We start from the raw sequence: 19,477 nt of genomic DNA, 5'->3' as shown, positions 1-19,477 counted from the left end.
CCCAGTTCTCCACTGGTTCTCCTCACACCACAGCTCAATTTCTCTCCGATGGCCGTTATTTCTTCTAATCCTTGGCTGCTCCTGGTCTCTTGGACGCCTAGCAGGCTCATAATTATAAGGTTGTGGTCCGTCATATGCATTCGAATATTCATGTTCAACTTCTTCTGTGTCGAAACTAGCATTGGGATCCATGTTTATTAATACGTTACACCGGCCGCTCTCCCCCTTGTGTCCCCCGTGTTACGTCACGTGCCGAGGCTTTTTTATGCGGAAGTGAACATTTCTTTAAAAAACGACGCCAGATGTCACTGTAGTGTATAATTCTGTATATTTTTGGGAAAATCTAGTGTATTCATCATTTTCCTACACATTTATTCACTGGTGTCTTTAACCTGGAAGTTGCTCTTTAAGCCCCAAGCCTTTTTTTCAGGTTTCAGGCTCGAAAATGACATTCCCAGAACAAATGACCATATCTTCCCTTCTAAAAGGGTTAAATTAATAATCTTTTTTCTCAAAGTAATGATAAACCTGTGAGTTGGATGTAGAAAAGTCAGAATCAATATAGATGTTTTTTATTCTAAAGAAAATTCAGATTGAACTTGGTAAAAAAACTGTAAATTATAGTGTCCTTCCAAAAAATATTTTGTACTTATAGTGAAAACTAACCTTGGATGATGGGTTAGTAGACTTAAAGCTGTAGGAATCCAACGTACAACATATAATAAGTACCCTGTATCAAGATTGATGCAAATCAAGTGATATTTGACCTTTTTAGACAGATTTAGCAAAAAAAAACCTCTTCTGGGGCCATTTGGTTGAATTTTCCTTATTTCTAGCCCCCCTTGTTCGATTTTGACATGTGACATCTGTTTCTTTTCGAGCCAATAGAATCGAAGGGAAATCGTCCCGCACACACTCATGTTAAAAAAAAAGGTGGCGTCTTAGCCATTCAATCTTGCTACAGAGCGTAGGAATGGCCTGCTCTGATATTTGAAAACGGAATTGCAGTTTTATTGCTGATAGATTATCGGAACATTTCAAAGGGGACGCAGTCACATTGGATATTAACCTATGGATTAACTACAGCATCGTTGTTAACGTTTTAATGCCATTGAAGACCAGTTTTGACCAGACAAAACCAAGGTAAGCCATGTTAGCGTTTTAGGCTACCTAGCGCCACATGTTTTGATTTACGATTTTGTTGATAACATTGCGATATTGTATCTTTCAGTGTTGAGGTGGGCACTTAGATTCTGTGTCTTTACGATCATAAACGATGTGTTGGATGTGCAGCTAGGATAAGCAATAAGGGAGCTAGGAGTGATTTCCGGAGCAGTAATAGGTTGGCATTATTTGCTCGGGGCTAATTCAGAGGGTCAGTGTTAGCATTGTGTGTTGTTTTTTTTAAAGAAAAATGAAAAATATCAGTTAAATTATTTTTTTCCCCGTTATATGGATATAAAATATTCATAGTTTATTAAATATTAAGGTTCCTTAGACGTTGTTTCCTGCAAACGAAGCGAGTTCGGGCCCGGAACCAGGTCCGTGGGGCTTAAGAGGTTGTATTAGTTATGTTAATATGAATTTATTTTAGGGCTGTCAAACGATTAAAAATGTTAATCAGATTAGTCACAGCTTAAAAATTAATTAATCACCATTCGAACTATGTCCAAAATATGCAATTTCTTTATGTATATTAGACCCTCCAGAATAACGCGATTCCACGTTCGCAGAATTTACCGCATAATCAGCAAAATGGCGCCGATTTTTAAAAGGCCACAGATTTATCAAAAGGCCGCATAATCCCCGCATTTTTCCACACAATGTTGAGAGAAAAAAAAAGTTAACTCGTCTTGACGTGAAGTAGTGATGATGATGTGACGTCATCAGCTCGCGCATCACAGAAGGTAAACAACACCGTAGAGTGAAAATGTGGAACTCACACGAGAGAGAAAACACCAAGATGAAAAAATCTGATCCATCTCATTTACCGACAAACATTTCTGCTAAAGACCGGGCAAAGCAGTACCCCGATGTCTTTCATGAAAGTGGGAGGAAACTATTCTGCACCCCGTGCAACTGTGTGTTGGAGCATAAGAGAAAGTCGACGGTGACGACCCACTTTGATTCATTCAAACATTTGAAAATGCTTTCTGCGGACAAGAAAGCCAAACAACTCGCGTTCACCGAGGCATCAACATCCAAAACCCTTTCGAGGGCTACAAGAAACTAAGTGATAAACCTACAAGATTGAAGCTGGTCAGATAACGAACGAGTAAATGAAAACAGAATGAGGCGGAGAAGTGCGTGTGTGTGCGAGAGAGAGAGAGAGAGAGAGAGAGAGAGAGAGAGAGAGAGAGAGAGAGATGAGAGAGAGAGAGAGAGAGAGAGAGAGAGAGAGAGAGAGAGAGAGAGAGAGAGAGAGAGAGAGAGAGAGAGAGAGATTAAAATAGCCCAATTGCTTTTACAATAAATAAACATTGAATGTGTTTAATTGAATAGGAAAGGGGTTTAATGTTAGTGGCAGGTTGAGTGTGAGAGAGAATAAATAAGACAGCCCAATATTTAAAAATATATGTATTATTTTTTGCAACTTCCTGCAATTTCACCGCATAAAATCACATAAAAACTCTGCATGTTTAATCGCATAATGGGATTTTAGCCCGCATAATCAAGGATTTTTGCCCGCGTTTTTCTGGAGGGTCTAGTATATTGTTGTGGGAATGAAAAGATAAATGTATGTTTATTATAACTAGGGCTGTGAGTCGATTAAAATAGTTAATTGCGATTAATCGCAAATTAATCGCACACTTTATCTGTTCTAAATCTTCCTTCGAGGGATATTTTTCAAGTTTTTAATACTCTTATCAACATATGAGTGGACAAATATGCTTTATGCAAATGTTTGTTTATTATCATTTGATCAATGACAAATATTCTCATGAATATTAAACATAATAACCTCTGAACATTACAAATATCCGCCTCAATTCAACCTGGAACCTCTCCTACAATACAATACAAAGGTAAGGTGTGCCCGTTCTCGCTCGCGCCACACATACACACACCCTCCCGGTCCTCCCGATGGCCAGTCGGTGCCTGCCGGTGAGCGTGGAAGTGTGGTCTGCCGCAAGCGGACGGCAGGAGCGGGGCTGTCAGCATCAGCTTGTAGATGGTATTTTAAAAACTTGATGCGCTCTGAAACTACGGGGCGGCCGAGGACAAAAAATACACATGCGTTAATCGCGTTAAAATAATTAGTGGCGTTAATTTGTTTTTGTATTAACGCCTTGACAGACCTACTTTATTTATAATACACTTTCCAAAACAAACGTACTGCATTACATTACTAAAACAAGAGCAAAACACTTCAACTGCTAAGCTAAGAGATTCATGACTGCTAAGCATCCATTTTGCAACAATACAAATTAAATGGAAATAAACCCCCCAAAGCATTTATTTTTAAGTTAAAAAAAACACGTTAAAAACACATAAATGTGCCATGCATTATTAAATAGCTCCTTAGTAAAAAACATAAATGTTACATGTATGTAAAACTATAATATACTTACTGATGTTTTGTTTCTTAAATGAGTTATTAACGATTATATCAGAGTGATAACTGCTTTATGTGTGACTTAATTCTCTTGTTGTGTTGTTTATTAATGTAAAGTACTGGTTTCTCTTGTAAAGGAAAATATCTGGATCACAGTGAGACTTCTTGTCAATAACGTTTATCTCTCCAAAGATCCTCCGTGCTCACCTGTCCTCCGCTGTTCTCTGTGCGGAACTGGTACTGCACATTGTGGTCAGTGAACGCAGCCTGCGGGACGCCGGTGATGGTCACTGCGGTCTGCTCCACCGTGCCCACCGACTCTCCTGCAACACAGAACAGGTTTCCAATCTGTGAGGCTGCACAGGCACAACCACGAAAGACAAGTAAGTCACACTTTACACATTTTATTTCCAGAAAATGAGCAGGTTACACTTTAGAATGAGAAGAACCTCACCTTCCTGTAGCTGCACCACCTCTTCTGTTTCCTGTTTGTCGTGACTAGAAACAAAAAGAGAACAGAGTCAATTATTGATCATAAATGAATATGTGAATAAAGCTCTCAGAGCAAGGTGTGGGAATGGTGACCCCTGGTGGTCCCAGGAGGAGATGATGGAGAAAACATAAATAAAGTCATACATCACTGGCGGGCAAAGCATGACAGAAGTCATGTTTTATGCAACTTTCAGGAGAAAACTATGTATTATTTAATGATTAAAACTCAACTGTAAGTGATTATATTAAGTGCACAAGCAAGGGAAAAACTTCAGAAATAACTATAACAATATTAACACCGCCCTTCCTAGTTCAATTTAAGCATTTTAATGCTAAAAGAGTTGCTTTAGCTATAGTGAAACAACAACGTTAAACTAAATGTGATGTCTGGAAAATAAACCAAAATCGCTGATGTGCATTTGCTTATTTTATCAAGTAAATAAAGCAGTAATCGTGATGTTACACATTTGCAAAAGGGCGCACACTTTCTGCTGAAAATGTGAAAATTACGGATGCAAAAAACGCCTCATGCAGGAAGGCTGCACACAGATTCAGCAGGTAGTAAAACATAAACAATGCACACATCTTACAAGTATCTGGTGCATGCAGGTTATTAACAGCTAGAGGAAAAAGCTTTTAGGCCGTGGAGGGAGCCATGTCTGAGCAGGAAGCGGGGCAGCAGCCTCTCACCTCCCCGAGCTGTCCAGACTCTGCTCCAGCATATCCATGAAGCTTTTTGCGGGGGTAAAAACGCCGATATTCAACGACACTGATTTACGGAGATGGAAGCGCTGATCACGGGGACAAACACACGGGTCATGTGAGGAAGACAGTCCAGGACACGTGAGGCACCGACCGGGCAAGGAGCTAAAATGGAGGCCGCTGCTGAGCAGGAGGGAGCCGTCTGCGTCTGTGCGGAAAACCGAAAAACACACACACTCCGGGGGCTTACGCAGCTGCACGGCGGCGGCGGTGCTCCGTGGAGATTGTTATAGTCTTTCAGATGAACCTGGATTTACGGCTGGAGGATTATTTCCTGTTAACGGTTCGATGGAATTGTTTTTGTCCTTGGGTTGCCTTTCTGTTGCTCGCGGCGCACAGCTGCTGTTTATCCGCGCAAAGCTGTGGACTGCGCCATGCGGCCAATAAGATGCGGAGTGGATTGGTTACTGCCTTTTTATATTGTGTTTAAATGTGTGTTTTGATCAGTGTAAATGTTCCTTTGCCTTTTAATATTTCACATAGTGTAACATAGCATTCACGTGACTCCTCTGGGGCAAATAGTTTTCTAGTGCATTATCGCGTTTTATTCTCGTTTTATTTCTGCATTTAAAAGTCAGTCACGCGGGGATTATTTGCATATAATTTCTTAGACTTTGTGTTAGATTTGCCAAGGCAATCATATACATGTGTACAGTGTTCATCTGACACACACATGCAGACTATCAGCTCATCAGCTCCTTCAGGTTTTTTGCCCAGGTGACCACGGGGATCCAATACTGGTTTTCACACAGACCACATGACACAAACTGTCCAACGCGCAGAGCACTCCGCTTCTCGTAACCTCGTAACTCACTGTTCTTATGTCGTGTTTGACAGCTAGAAGCTATTTTAACTCAAAAACCGGAAAACATGTTGATCCGGGGTTCCGTTTGAGTGGAACATGGTGTTTTTTGTGCAGCCAGTTTCAACCATTAGCCACAGTCTGCTGATTAACACAACTCTCCTGAAGGCACCATATCATATTAAACAAACCGCATTTATGGAAACCCCTCTTACTTTTATCACTTTTTATATAAATAATTGCGCCTACAATTGTGCAAGAGTTCAACAGCTGCAAAAAACTGCTCATTGGTGTACAAATGATTTGAGTTTGAAGAATAAGCTGGAATTGAAATCAAATACCATTTTAGATGTATATGTTATGTTGTTTATTCACATTAGTTATGCAATTATTTGTATTTGTTATATTTGTTGATTGCACAGATACGTAAAGCTGCATTGTATTTTGTTCAATAAAGGAAAGATAGAACGAAAAAATAATTCGAATGCACTATTTTATTTTCATAACTTTACATATTTGTTATGCTCTTTTTATGTTTATTTGTGATGTCTTTTACTGGTGACTGTATTATACTATATGTGAAAGACACAATGGAACTATGTTAATTTAAATTATAACGTAGCACCTTCCATACAAGAATTGTAGTCCTCAGTGCTTCACACAAAATAGTCACAGAAGATTCAGATATATCTTTGAATCTTTGAATCGTGATATCAATTTTCTGTGAAGCACTTTGGACTGTAATTATTGTATGAAAGGTGCTGTACAAAGAATGCTTATTATTGTTAATATTGGGTTTAATGTAAATCTAATAATACTTGTAAATACATTTTATTTTTGAATTAACAGTACCATTGTGTTACCATGGCAACAGTTAGAGTGGCACTCTTCTAGCTTTAAAATGATGAATTATTCACTAGTGTGGAAGGGAATGGGTTAGAATAATAAGAGGTTGCAAAATTGTAAAGGAGGTAGAATGCCTATCAACTCTCAGTTCATTTAAAATAACAATCTAATGTGGATTTGAGAACAATAGTGGGTTTAACACCATGAAATGAAAACCAAAAAGACATAATTGCTCATTATACACATTATAAAATGGCTGTTAGTGCAGTATAATGCCTTAGGGAGGCGTGTGGCGTAGTGGATAGAGCCTTGGTGTTTGGATCAGGGGGTCACATGCAGTCAGCATGTCGTTGTGTCCCTGGGCAAGACACTTCACCCCAAATTGCTCCTGTGGTGATTGTCCACAGTAATGAGTATGTAAGTCGCTTTGGATAAAAGCGTCTAGAAAGCAGAAAAATGTAATGTAAACAAAGTATATACATTGACATCTTGTGTTTTGTTGTTTTTAGACTAAATCCATATAGATTTGCAAATGCTAAATACGACATTCTGTTTCTTATAAAAGTTCTTCATCTGAACTTCTTGGAGAAGCATAAGCGCTGTGGTTCGAGTCAAAAGCCATGAATGAACAGAAGTGAACTCTCAGGCAATAGATCTTAAAATGATCCCCTAGCATTTATTTGAGAAGCGGGTGATTCATTCATTCAGACTGCACACCCATTGTGTGTGTGTGTGTGTGTGTGTGTGTGTGTGTGTGTGTGTGTGTGTGTGTGTGTGTGTGTGTGTGTGTGTGTGTGTGTGTGTGTGTGTGTGTGTGTGTGTGTGTGTGTGTGTGTGTGTGTGTGTGTGTGTGTGTGTGTGAGAGTGAGAGAGAGAGAGAGAGAGAGAGAGAGAGAGAGAGAGAGAGAGAGAGAGAGAGAATTGCAGAGAGAGAGAGAAAAAAAACACAACCAAACAACCACTTCTGAAGTGCCAAACTTGAGTCCAACCTCTCTCCTCTCCTCCCATCTCATTCTTTCCTACCCGGGCACCCACAGATGGATTTGCAGACATCGCTCTAACAGACTGAAGAGTGCAGGAGGACTTAAAGGAAAGCTCTCATCCCAAGATACCAAAGAAAACCAACAGAGAAGTCTCCGAAAATCCTAAGTTGATCTACTTCTACCCTCTACCCAGCTATAAAAAGGTAAATCTTCCCATCGAAGTTGGCATCTTTTGTGCAGAGTCTTTACTTTGAGCTTTGGGTGGAGTCGACAACCCCTCCCATGTCCTTTGATGAACTTTTCTTTTGAATGTTTTATCTCAATGCACTCTAAAGAGTTTCTGTGCACCTTATGTGGTAAATTATGTTTTATTCTTAATTCTAACCTTTCAATAACTTTGTTTTACTTGTGTGGGAAGTGAGATTATTACAGTAAAAGTCCACTTTTATACCTAAATGAGGGGATTGTTTTCTGGATTGATTTTGATTATAAAGTAGGTGAAAGTAGATTTGTAACAGAACTGCATGGTCAAATTTCTCCATCATCCTAAAGGCCTGTTTTTATTGTACTAAGCTCCTTATGCCAGCATTTAGACATTTTGTGGATGGGAAAACAACTGTACAGAATGATTTATTTGATAATCATATCTGTTCCAGAAAGTGCCATGGCGACACCCAAAAATACTCCCCGAGGCTCCAACACACCTCTGTCCCCAAACCGTATCACCCGGCTCCAGGAGAAGGAGGACCTGTGCAACCTCAACGACCGGTTGGCCGTCTACATCGACAAGGTGCGCTCACTGGAGTTTGAGAATGCCGGCCTGCGTCTGCGCATCACCGAGTCAGAGACAGAGGTCAGCCGGGAGCTGACGGGCCTGAAGGCCGCCTACGAGACGGAGCTGGCCGATGCCCGGCAGACTCTGGACTCTGTGGCCAAGGAGAGGGCCCGGCTGCAGCTGGAGCTGGCCAAACTGAGAGAGGACTTCAAGGAGCTGAAGGCAAGGTGAGCTGCAGCACAAGACAAACTCAACCTTTGTGTGTGGTTATGTATGTGTTCGTGACAAATAATATCTTCATTCAGTGAAAATGTACATTGCGGGAGGATAGGGGGGTTTAGGGGTGATCCCGCACGTTTGAGGCCCTGAATTTGTTAAAAGCACCCATGTGTGTTCATGAGATGTAGTTTATTCACAGTTCAACAGACTGTCTAACTTATTAAAGAGTTCAGCAAGTTCAAACAATTAATAAACCTAGAGAGTGGATTTAATCATCATGACGTCACCTTGGGGTTCAAAGTTTGGTATTTTGGAAGTTACCATTTTTTACAAGGGTGCAGCTAGAAAGGGATACTCCTCCTTCTAAGCCTCTGTCCTTAATGAGAGGTCAAAATAGCAACTTGCCAATAAAAACGTAGCCACGCCCTGTTATCAGGTTTAACAGTACTACCATGCTTTATTGTCTACTTTAGTTTAAATGGGACCCTAAATGACATAAGTAACATCATGCTGTATTAAAGGAAACATACAATTGGCGATTGAGACCATTCTCTTATCAGGAAAATATTGACTGAGGTAGGAAATCAAGTGAGGAGTAAGGTGTAGTTTTCTTATAGACTTCCTTACAACTGGACACACTTTCACTCAATTCATTAGACTCCGGGCTTTTCTGTTACAGCCTCTAGTGGTCTGGGTATGCCCAATAGATAATGGTGGCTAATGTTAGCAAACTTTGGATTGGAATTGCTTTGTAACTTCAGAGATAGTTGGCTGTCATTATGACTATTTTCTACATTACTGTTTACACATTTATTATAATCCCATAATTAGCACATGTGGTAACAGAGGCTGCTGTCGCACTTAAGTAAAATTAAACTTCACCCTCAAAATACTTACTTTAAAGATCTTGCAGTATAACAGTAGACATCATGTAACAAGAGCTGACGAGCATACACCGTGTCACTGGTTGCCTTTTCTTCCAAGAAGATTTCAAAAGTCTTCCTGGTATGCCCTAAAATGAAATGAAAAGACACTACTGAACAAGATATTATGTTTATTGGAGGATCATGAGAGGAAGCAGCTACCTCAAGGCTTATGAAAGCCCCACTTTCAACATCTTTCTATATTTGTCAAATATGTGATATGCTTCCCTGTAAAGAGTAGCAAAGGGATTAAGTAAATGAATTATTAGTCCATTACAACATACTAGAGTGTGATTAAAGTGATAATATCTGCATGTGATCCACAGCAGCAGATCAGAGTTACTCATTAGCTTTTAATAGCTGATGCTTTATACGTGACAGTGTGAGAGCTGCCCTGGTTCAGGGGCCACTCCTTGCCTGGAGCATACCCTCCTCATTGCTCACTGCTGCCTGACGTTTCTCCTCTTCCCATGCTGCCACATCCAGAGCCTGATGACTAACTCTTTCCCCGTTTCTCCTCCTACCAAGGCAATCATTATGCACACAATACGTGGCAGTGTTTAGAGGGCTGTACTCTTGCCTCCATTATTTTTCCATAAATGTTGAGACGAAGGACGTTGTATGTTTGGCAAAGTCGAGCCGTCGCCATGGCAGCGTGTCAGCCAAACATAAACGGCTGTGGTTTGTGGCTACCGCAAACATGGGACTGAACGTTGATCGCTGTGGCCTATGAGTCATATGCAAGGTCTTTCCCGTCTCCATCTGGACTACATCCTTGATCTAAAATAGCCCATATTTGTTTCATTAGACTCCGTAAAGGAAACTGTAGTAGTTCAGTTTCCATTTAAAGGGGACCTATCATGCAAAATGCACTTTTTGATGTCTTTTCTACATAAATATGTGTGTCGGGGAACTCACACAGCGTCAGAAACTAAAACCCTCTCTCTTTTCCTCTGTACCCAAATCTCTAAAAACGGGGCTACAACGGAGCTGATCCAGATTTGCGGCCGATATGACGTCAAATCGGTGGCGGACCCACAGCCCTATCAGAAACGTTGCCATCAGAAACAATGCCCGACTGTTTTAGACGTAATATGGTCTGTGTTTACATTAGCATCGCTAACACTCAGAGCTAACCTATACTGGAGAGCATGTGTGTGAAGAAGCAGGAAATAAAAAGGAACTCACCTTGTGGTATAACCTGCAATAGAGAAAGCCTTTGAGCTCCATACTGTTTCAGAGATAATCCTTGATCTAATAATCCTTGCGTTTCATCACTGCAGCATTTTAGACATCTGCCAGGTCCCGCATGACCCGGCATAAGCTCCGCCCCCTCAGTTATTTATTTTTTAGCCTTTATTTATACAGGTGAAAATCTCATTGAGACACAGGGTCTCATTCTCAAGAGAGACCTGTTTATACCTATGGTTTATACCCAGAATCAGCACTTTTTTAACAGGAAGTGAAATAGAGGGATATGACTTATGAGGCTAGAATGGGTGATCTGTTTGGTATCTTGACCAAAACACTTCATAGACATGTTTTTAATATTTTTTTATATATCTGAGACCTATGCTATTGCCTACAAATAGCATGATAGGTGACCTTTAAAGGAACTCCACCTAAAAAACGTATCCATCCTTCTACTTGTAGTCCAATCTATCGGTGTAGACACTTCTGGAGCGAGTGGCCATTGACGAAATATCGGCCGTCAAGATGTTGCCTCCTCTCCAATATAACGGAACAAAATGGCATTTGGCTTCAAAAGAAAATCGCCAAAAAAATACATTTTAAGAACAGCAACGACTATTTCCAGAAATCATGACCCAGTTGCTCAAGATAATCCACACACCTTGTAGATAACAGTTTTGTGTAGGAACTTTTTTCTCTCTACCAAACTAGGTATAACTAGGAATAAGCAGAGGTGGATCAAATACTAAGATTGTGTACTTAATTAAAAGTAGAAGTAGAAGTCCTACATTTCAAAATGTTACTCAAGTAAAAGTACAAAAGTTTTAGCATCAAAATATACTTAAAAGTAGTCATTGTGCAGATTGTTCCATTTCAGAATAATATGCATGATATGTTTTATGATGATTGATCATGAAAGTGTTCTCAAAGCTGGTAAAGGTGCAGCTAGTTTGAATGACTTTGTATACTGCAGGGTAGCTTGTGAATTTACTCCAGGTGGAACTAACGTCTGATTGAAGACTTGATTATATTTCACATCATTCATCCACATCTGTAAAGTAACTAAAGGTATTAAATACATGTAGTGGAGTAAAAGTACACCATTAACCTCTGAATTGTAGTGGAGCAGAAGTTCAAAGTAGCAAAAAAAGTCCTTCACAATTTAACTTAAGTACAGTACTTGAGTAAATGTACTTTGTTACTTTACACCACTGTGAATGAGCCTTTTTTAGATTAGCTGCACGCTTCTTTCGGTGTGGCAAAATAACAAAAAGGAAATAGTTCCAACATGAAACTAGTCACAAGAAGGTCAGTGGATTATCTTGAGTAAATGAGAGACTTTGCTGTGAGTTCAACAAATGTGCGCTTGGAGCACCACAAGTCAGGTTCCATCTACTTTCATTATTATGGAAAGAAGGCAGACAACCTCTGCAGGCCGTGTCTCCAAACTTTTGCAACTCAAACTTTGAGTATCAGGAAAAAAAAATGTTTGAATTTTTTTGGATAACTATCCCATGAATTTCTTTATCTTTACTCATAATCCATTCACTGGAATATTCGCTATCAATTTCACAACACATCCACGAAGATTCAACTCGACATCTGAGACTCTGTGTGTCTTTGCAGGAACACCAAAAAGGAGTCAGACCTGGCTGCAGCGCTGCTGAGGCTCAAAGACCTGGAGGCTATGATGAACTCGAAGGATGCTTCCCTGTCTACGGCTCTGGGAGAGAAGCGTAACCTGGAGGCTGAAAACAGGGACCTGAATGTGCAGGTTGCCAAGGTAACTGACACCCCCGCTCAGTTTGTACCTCAGTGGAAACACATCTGGGGTCAATCTTTCTGCAGTAAGCCTACACGCTCATAAACCCTAATTTTGTCCCTCATACTTCTCTGCGTTTTCCACTTTAGTAAATGTCAGCGATCACAGCTACAGCCATGTTTTTGCATTCACCACTGGATACTAGGTTTTTTCAGTGTCTTTAGTGGAGTTTTGAAATATCCTCAAAAGCCCCAAATAAGTTCCTGAAGTTAAAACAAGTATAATATTCTGTATAGGTGAGGACCTATTACATTGCATTGCATTTAGGTGACGCTTTTATCCAAAGCGACTTAATAAGTGCATTCGACCAAGAAGATACAAACTTGAAGAAAACAGAATCATATAAGTACATCAGGTTTCATAGAGCTAAAACATTTCAAGTGCTACTCAACTGGTTTTAGATAAGCCAGCCCTTTATTAGTATACTGTATAAGTGCTTTGTTAGCAAGAGATGATTTTCAGTCTGCACCGGAAGATGTGCAAGCGATCTGCTGTCCTGATTTCAATGGGGAGCTCATTCCACCATTTTGGAGCCAGGATAGCAAACCCACATGTGGGTCCCCCTCGCAGTGCGGGTGATGCAGAGCGGAGTGCACGTGATGGGGTGTACAGTTTAACCATGTCCTGGATGTAGGAAGGGCGAGATCCATTCGCAGCATGGTACGCAAGTACCATTGTCTTGAAGTGGATTCTAGCAGTTACTGGAAGCCAGTGAAGGGAGCGGAGGAGCGGGGTGGTGTGGGAACATTTTGGAAGGTTGAAGACCAGACGAGCCGCTGCATTCCGGATGAGCTGAAGAGGTCGGATGGCCAGGCACAGTTCTACGGGGGTGCATAAGGGTGCATTGCACCCTCAGTTGAGTCTTTATGCACCCTCTTTTGAAAAATGAAAAAAAAATGAAAGTGAAGAAAAGAAATGTAAAGTGAAAAATATTACATATATAATAATAATAATAATAATAATAATAATAATAATAATAATAATAATAATAATAAGAATTTAGTTGAAATAAAATAAATTGTAATTGTGGTTAAATAACATTGTCTGCTGCATTTATTTTGTCAATTTAAAGGGTAAGTAACGTTATTATGTCAGGTGTGCGTGACCTGTGGCACTGCGTGTTCGTCATCTGCAAGGTGCTTACACAGCAGTCAGTGATGGACATCAGAAAATGGTTAAAACAACCAGCCCTTATCGCCAGCAGTAATACTGCATCTACTGCAGGTAATAACAGTTCAGATCATGGGGACAGTTACCCGCGGCCACTGTCGTGGACACTAACGCCCGACTCGCCGGCTTTGCCCGCCTCGCCCACGGAGGCGGAGCAGCCGCAGCCGTCTTCGTTGCCCCAAACACCACCACCCATCAGCGGCCCGCAAGTGCCAGAGGACCTCGGCAAAACAGAGCCTGCCCAGGTATATTTAAAAAAGTACCCAACTCGCCTGTACAGTGGGGTAAGGCGCTCATTTTGCAGCTCATGGTTTCAAAACAGAGATTGGCTGGAATATTCATGTAAAAAAGATGCCATCTTCTGCTATGCATGTAGACATTTCGGTTCAAGTAAGTCAGATGCCTTCACCACAACTGGCTACAACAACTGGCGCCATCCTCTTATAGGCTACGTGATAAGGGACTGGGAAGGCATGAATCAAGCAAAGAGCACATAGATCCATAGTTCTCTTGATTTTGCTCTCAAAGTGCACCAGATTGATGCTTTTAACTTCAATATTTAAAAAAAACATCTTCCCGGGGGAGCAGGCCCCCGGACCCGCCTAGAGAAGGTGAGGAGCCTCCTAGAGGAGGTGAGGACCCCCCTAGAGGGTGTTAGTTCCACTCCCCACTTATAAAAATAGCACTTTACCACTGCACCCTCTCTAATCTCAGATGCACCCTGAGTCATTTTGTTGTAACAGCGATTTTTGCAGTGAAGGACAGGTTGTTATCTAGGGTCACACCCAGATTCCTTGCAGTCTGAGTGGGGGAAACAACAGAGGGGCCGATGTGGATTTTTAGGTCGAGAGTGGGACAATCTTTTCCCGGAACGAAAAGCAGTTCAGTCTTGTCAATGTTGAACTTGAGGTGGTGAGCAGACATGCACTGAGAGATGTCAGCTAGACAAGCAGAGATGCCTTTATGAGCAAATTAAGTATTTTGCTGGTAAAGCTCAGAATGTTCCATTAACTCTTTTGCCCTTTCATTGTATTTAATGCATATTCCTGCATTCTGCTGCCTCTTTATGTGAATAGCAGCTTAGTACTAATATTCAGTTCCTGTTTCTCAGCTGGACACCAGTTTGGCCGATGCCAAGAAGCAGCTGCAGGATGAGATGCTGAGGAGGGTGGACGGAGAGAACCGCATCCAGACCCTCAAAGAGGAGCTGGAGTTTTGCAGGAACCTCCACTCTGAGGTCAGACCCTGAGAAACTTATATTGAAGGAATTATTTGAAAAATATATGAAACCTTTTTCATATAATCTCATCAGCCACACCACCTGAAAATTATTTTGTGTTTACAATCGTCCAACAGGAGCTACGGGAGACAAAGCGGCGTCATGAGTCCCGCATGGTTGAGATGGACAATGGCCACGTGCAGGACTTTGAAAGCAAATTATCTGAGGCGCTGGCGGACATGCGTAGTCAGCATGAACTGCAGATAAAAATGTACAAGGAGGATGTCGAGAAGACCTACAATTCCAAGGTACACCATACATTTTTTGTTTTTCTAGGTAAAAAAAAAAAAAGACACAATACAAAACACAACCTGCACACAATAATTATCCAAAACATCATAAAACAGGAATGCATAGAACTCATTCGGGCTGGTACTACTGAAGCAACATTAGTTTCAGGCTGCAGTTTTTTTTAATGTTAGATTTAAATCATTTTCTCCCTTGTTGTTTCTCTGTCAGCTGGAGAACGCTCGTCAGTCTGCAGACAGGAGCGGCCACCTGGTTGGAGCCGCACACGAGGAGCTGCAGCAGACACGCATCCGCCTGGAGTCCATGTCCTCTCAGATCAGCCAGCTGCAGAAACAGGTACAGTGAGGAGCAGCTGAGGGCATAATACATTGCATCAATATGAAATCAACAACTGAACTCTGCAATTCTCAAAACAATTAGAGTTAATACTGTATTACGCGTACATTATTCTTATTAATGCACTACTGTGGCTATTGTATTAAATAAAAATATAATATGCATACACTTTTTTTTTATTATTTAAAAATTATATTTCTTCTTATTTTATTTTACCTTTTTGTAAATGTATATTTGTATTTTATATTATCTAATTTAGCTTAATTTTACAAGTTCTGATTCTGCTTCTGAGCATGCCTTGTTTAAAAGAAAGCAGGCATCATGTTATGTTTTTCCTCGTTAGTATGTTAGGCCAAATATAACAACAAATATATTTTACTTTATATTTGCTGATTTCAAAAGTTTAGTTGGGCTGTTTGTTGCACAAATTGCAATGTTACATTTTAATCTGATTTTTCTTGCCTTTACAAAAAAATTCTGAATACCAAAAAGCTCCTTTCACCATCTTTGGCTTTGCTTGACAAATCTAAAGCTTTGAAGCTGTGTTTTTTTTTTTTTTTTTTTCTTATTTAATCTAACAACGGTGTCACCCTCTCTCTGATCCAGCTGGCGGCCCGCGAGGCCAAGATAAGGGACCTGGAGGACGCCATGTCTCGGGAGCGGGACACCACCCGCCGCCTGCTGGGGGAGAAGGAGAGGGAAATGGCGGAGATGAGGCAGAAAATGCAGCAGCAGCTGGACGAGTACCAGGAGCTGCTGGACGTCAAGCTGGCTCTGGATATGGAGATCTGTGCCTACAGGAAGCTGCTGGAGGGAGAGGAGCAGAGGTAAACAGTCACAAAAAAGAGTCTTGCGGTAATTCAACAGTGATATCCTTTGTGCTACAGAGTTACCATTCATAACCAGAGGATGAAGTAGTATCCAGATTTTTAAATTCAATAAAAGTAGTAATACTACATTGCAGAGAAACTTTTGTGCAAGTACAAATCCTGGAAACCAAATCGTACTTAGGTAAAAGTACAAAGGTATTAGCATCAGAATATACTTTAAAGGTGGGGTAAGAAAGTTTGAGAAACCAGATCGAGTGCGCTAGAATTTGAAAATACACAGACGGAAAAAATCTTCCACTTCCTTACAGAGCCCCTCCTCCAACACGCACGAATGCGCACATGACCAATGAGGGCACGAGATAAGTTTGTGCACAGATGTAAGGCTGACAGGCAGGTAGGCCATCCAGTTACTTTAGCCGGGCCGGCTAAAATGATTGGTTGTGCTTTTTACAGCGCTACGGCTTCCACAGATGACATTTTTATTATGGATTTTTTGTCAAAGCACTTTTCATAACTATTCATTGCTTTCGGGATGTTAAGAGCATTCCATGGAATATAACAACAAGTGTATCTCGAGCCGGTTTCTCAAACTTACCAACCCTACCTTTAAATACACAGGTAAACTTAATGTGCATAATGGCCTATTTCCGAAGAATGTAAAAATATATAATTGGATCATAAATAACAATGCATTAACATTAAAATAAAAAAATAAAAAAAGTTAAATCTATCACAATGACAGAAAATGTTCCTACCCATGAAAGACTTAATTTTTTAAAAATAAAATAACATTAAAACACAAATATTAAAAAGAAAAATAAGAACAGGGTTTATATCATATCATACTTCGACTTATGCGATGTAGTGAAATGCATAAATTATCGTAATATGAAAATACTTGCCTAAAGTACAACCAAAATGATACTTAGTACTTGAGCAAATGTCCTTCCTACCTCTTCCTCTGTCACTAACACTTGTTTGTCCCTGCAGGCTACGTCTCTCCCCCAGTCCCCCTCCCACCAAGATGACAGGAAGTCGTTCTTCTGCGTCCAGAGTTCTGTCTTGCTCAGCTCACTACAGCACTAACAGCACTCCTGCCAAGAGGCGCCGCCCCAACGACACGGACAGCGAGGCCTCCAGCATGGGAGGAGGATCTGTGGCCCGCACCCGCATCACCCAGCAGGCCTCAGCCAGCGGGCGCGTCACCGTGGACGAGGTGGACCTGGACGGGAAGTATGTCAGGCTCAGTAACAAGAGCGATGAGGTGAGGGGTGAATACATTAAATATTATGAATTCAACTTACTTAGGGGATTTGACACTTTAAAAAACAACTGCTGACCTTTTTAATCCAACCATCAGGACCAGAATTTGGGAAACTGGCAGCTGAAGCGACAGGTGGGATCTGGTGTTCCAATCATCTTCAAGTTCCCGGTGAAATTCACCTTAAAGGCTGGGCAGAGGGTCACGGTAAGAAATACCTTCACTCAGAAGAATCACAAATCAGTACAGTGATAAACAGAGTAACAGATTACTCACCTTTGTTAACCTTAACTCCCGGTGACAGATCTGGGCCTCTGGTGCTGGGGTTCCCCACAATCCTCCCTCTGACCTGGTGTGGAAGACTCAAGCCTCCTGGGGTACCGGAGACCTCTTCCAGACCACCCTGATAAGCGCCAATGGAGAGGTATTCTGAATTTACCGCTCAAATGGTTCTTTATCCAAGCCTATAGTACTGTGATGACATTAGGTTTAATATGACCTCAGCCCAGGCTTGTGTCAAATAATATGCACAGAGCTTTTTAGTGTCAGAAATGTGCAAAAATAAAAACGTAAATATTTTTTCTTTCAGGAAATGGCAATGAGGAAGGTCACCCGCACACAGCTTGAAGAAGAAGATGATGACATGGTAAGATAAATTGAATTTGAACACAGAAATCCGGCAACAGCAGACCTCATTCATGTATGAATTATTATCTTTTTTTTTTTTAGAAGACCAACAGTCCAAAACACAAATGTTCTGTTTTCTTTTATATAATTCTAAGAAAGTCAGAAAATCTAGCAATTTATAAGTCAATCCAGGAAATATTTTAAACATTACTCAAATTATGAATCAAATATCAAAACAGTTTATGATTATGATCTCTTTTGAATGTGTTGCACGAGGTTTATAGTTTTGTCAAATATATTGCACCCCCTAAAGATATCCATGTGGTCCTTTCAAAATAAAACACTCTTCTCTAAATATTTTGGCCAAGCTATCACCAAATCACAAAAAATAAAACCAACGCAGAGTATTTACTTATGAATTGCTGTGATACTAACAATAACTGTGTGTTGCCTCAGCAGGTGGCTCACAGCACCTGTGGAGACAGTGAGTATAACCTGCGCAGCCGCACGGTGGTCTGCGGCTCCTGTGGACTTCCTTCAGACAAATCCAGCCACTGCTCCGTGACCTCCCCCTCCAGATCCTTCCGCAGCGGAGGGATCTCCGAGGGTCTACTGCCGCAGTCCTACGTGTTCAGCACCAGCAGTCCTCGCAAGGTGAGCAATGAGTTCATCACAAAGGAAGACAAAACATCAGCTCCACTAGGATGCTGAAACACCATGTTTTTCTGATTTTAGAGATCAGTGCTTTTTATTTTTTATTTCTGTCTTCATCTTGAGTATTTTTGTGTTTGATGGTAACTTTGTCATCTTTCCTCGTAGACTGGATCCAGAATGGAAAACTGTCCAATCATGTGAGCCCCATGGACCCTCGCGGGAACACTTCAACTCTTTTAGTTTTCAGTTATTAATGCTTTATAGTTACCAGTTTTAGTTATTAAAGTTAGTTAATGTATAACAGAATAATCATTTCAAAATAAAGCATGCAAAAAAACTTGATACTGCTTTTTTATAATGTACATAGGCGTGCTTTTGATTTCTTTCTGGAATTTAAATGGCGATTTAGCAGTCACTTTGTTTGCTTTGCTGTCATTAATGGTTGGAAATATATACTAGCCTTTCACATAGCAATACAACATGAATCAGCTATGTGAACAACTTACTGTCGAACGACAGTTTGTGCTAAAAGCCTTGTTTATTTCTAAAAGAGTTGTTGCTGGTCGATAAATCATGTTTTTTTGTGCTACTTATAGAACCGTTTCATCATTTTCATTTTCTTACCGATGTGAACTTACTGACCCCAACCTTTCTACAGATCTGTATTTTCTTCTTATATCAATAAACATCTTTTTCAGAA

General features: G+C 40.7%; 2 protein-coding genes across 8 annotated transcripts in view; one reads left to right on the top strand and one right to left on the bottom strand.

Moving 5' to 3' along the window:
- usf2 (upstream transcription factor 2, c-fos interacting) overlaps positions 1-5,986 on the bottom strand; it is a 16,276-nt gene extending 10,290 nt beyond the window's left edge. Inside the window, exons 1-3 of one of the 4 annotated variants that reach the window (XM_079653078.1) lie at positions 4,739-5,986; positions 4,011-4,054; positions 3,764-3,912 (exon numbers count right to left, since the gene is read on the bottom strand). In XM_079653078.1, the coding sequence (XP_079509204.1) occupies positions 3,764-3,912; positions 4,011-4,054; positions 4,739-4,776 (231 nt within the window). In that variant the 5' untranslated portion in view covers positions 4,777-5,986. The remainder of the gene's footprint in view (positions 1-3,763; positions 3,913-4,010; positions 4,055-4,738) is intronic. The other 3 variants (XM_079653079.1, XM_079653080.1, XM_079653081.1) reach the window with 3 other exon arrangements.
- Positions 3,812-19,477, top strand: LOC307021194 (lamin-A-like). 4 transcript variants are annotated; one of them, XM_079653071.1, is made up of 14 exons: positions 3,812-3,939; positions 7,496-7,644; positions 8,098-8,443; positions 12,176-12,332; positions 14,653-14,778; positions 14,898-15,068; positions 15,280-15,405; positions 16,012-16,232; positions 17,226-17,499; positions 17,596-17,703; positions 17,801-17,920; positions 18,086-18,142; positions 18,580-18,777; positions 18,943-19,477. In XM_079653071.1, the coding sequence occupies exons 3-14, from the start codon at positions 8,106-8,108 to the stop codon at positions 18,976-18,978; spliced, it is 1,932 nt and encodes a 643-aa protein (XP_079509197.1). In that variant the 5' UTR covers positions 3,812-3,939; positions 7,496-7,644; positions 8,098-8,105; the 3' UTR covers positions 18,979-19,477. The 4 variants fall into 4 exon arrangements, with proteins under 4 accessions (XP_079509197.1, XP_079509198.1, XP_079509196.1 ...); XM_079653072.1 differs by lacking the exon at positions 3,812-3,939 and having other exon boundaries at positions 6,236-7,644; positions 18,583-18,777; XM_079653070.1 differs by lacking the exon at positions 3,812-3,939 and having other exon boundaries at positions 6,236-7,644.

The sequence above is a fragment of the Notothenia rossii genome, assembly GCF_949606895.1.
Source record: "Notothenia rossii genome assembly, chromosome: 10".
Lineage (NCBI taxonomy): Eukaryota > Metazoa > Chordata > Actinopteri > Perciformes > Nototheniidae > Notothenia > Notothenia rossii.
This window is presented reverse-complemented; position numbering and strand designations above follow the sequence as displayed.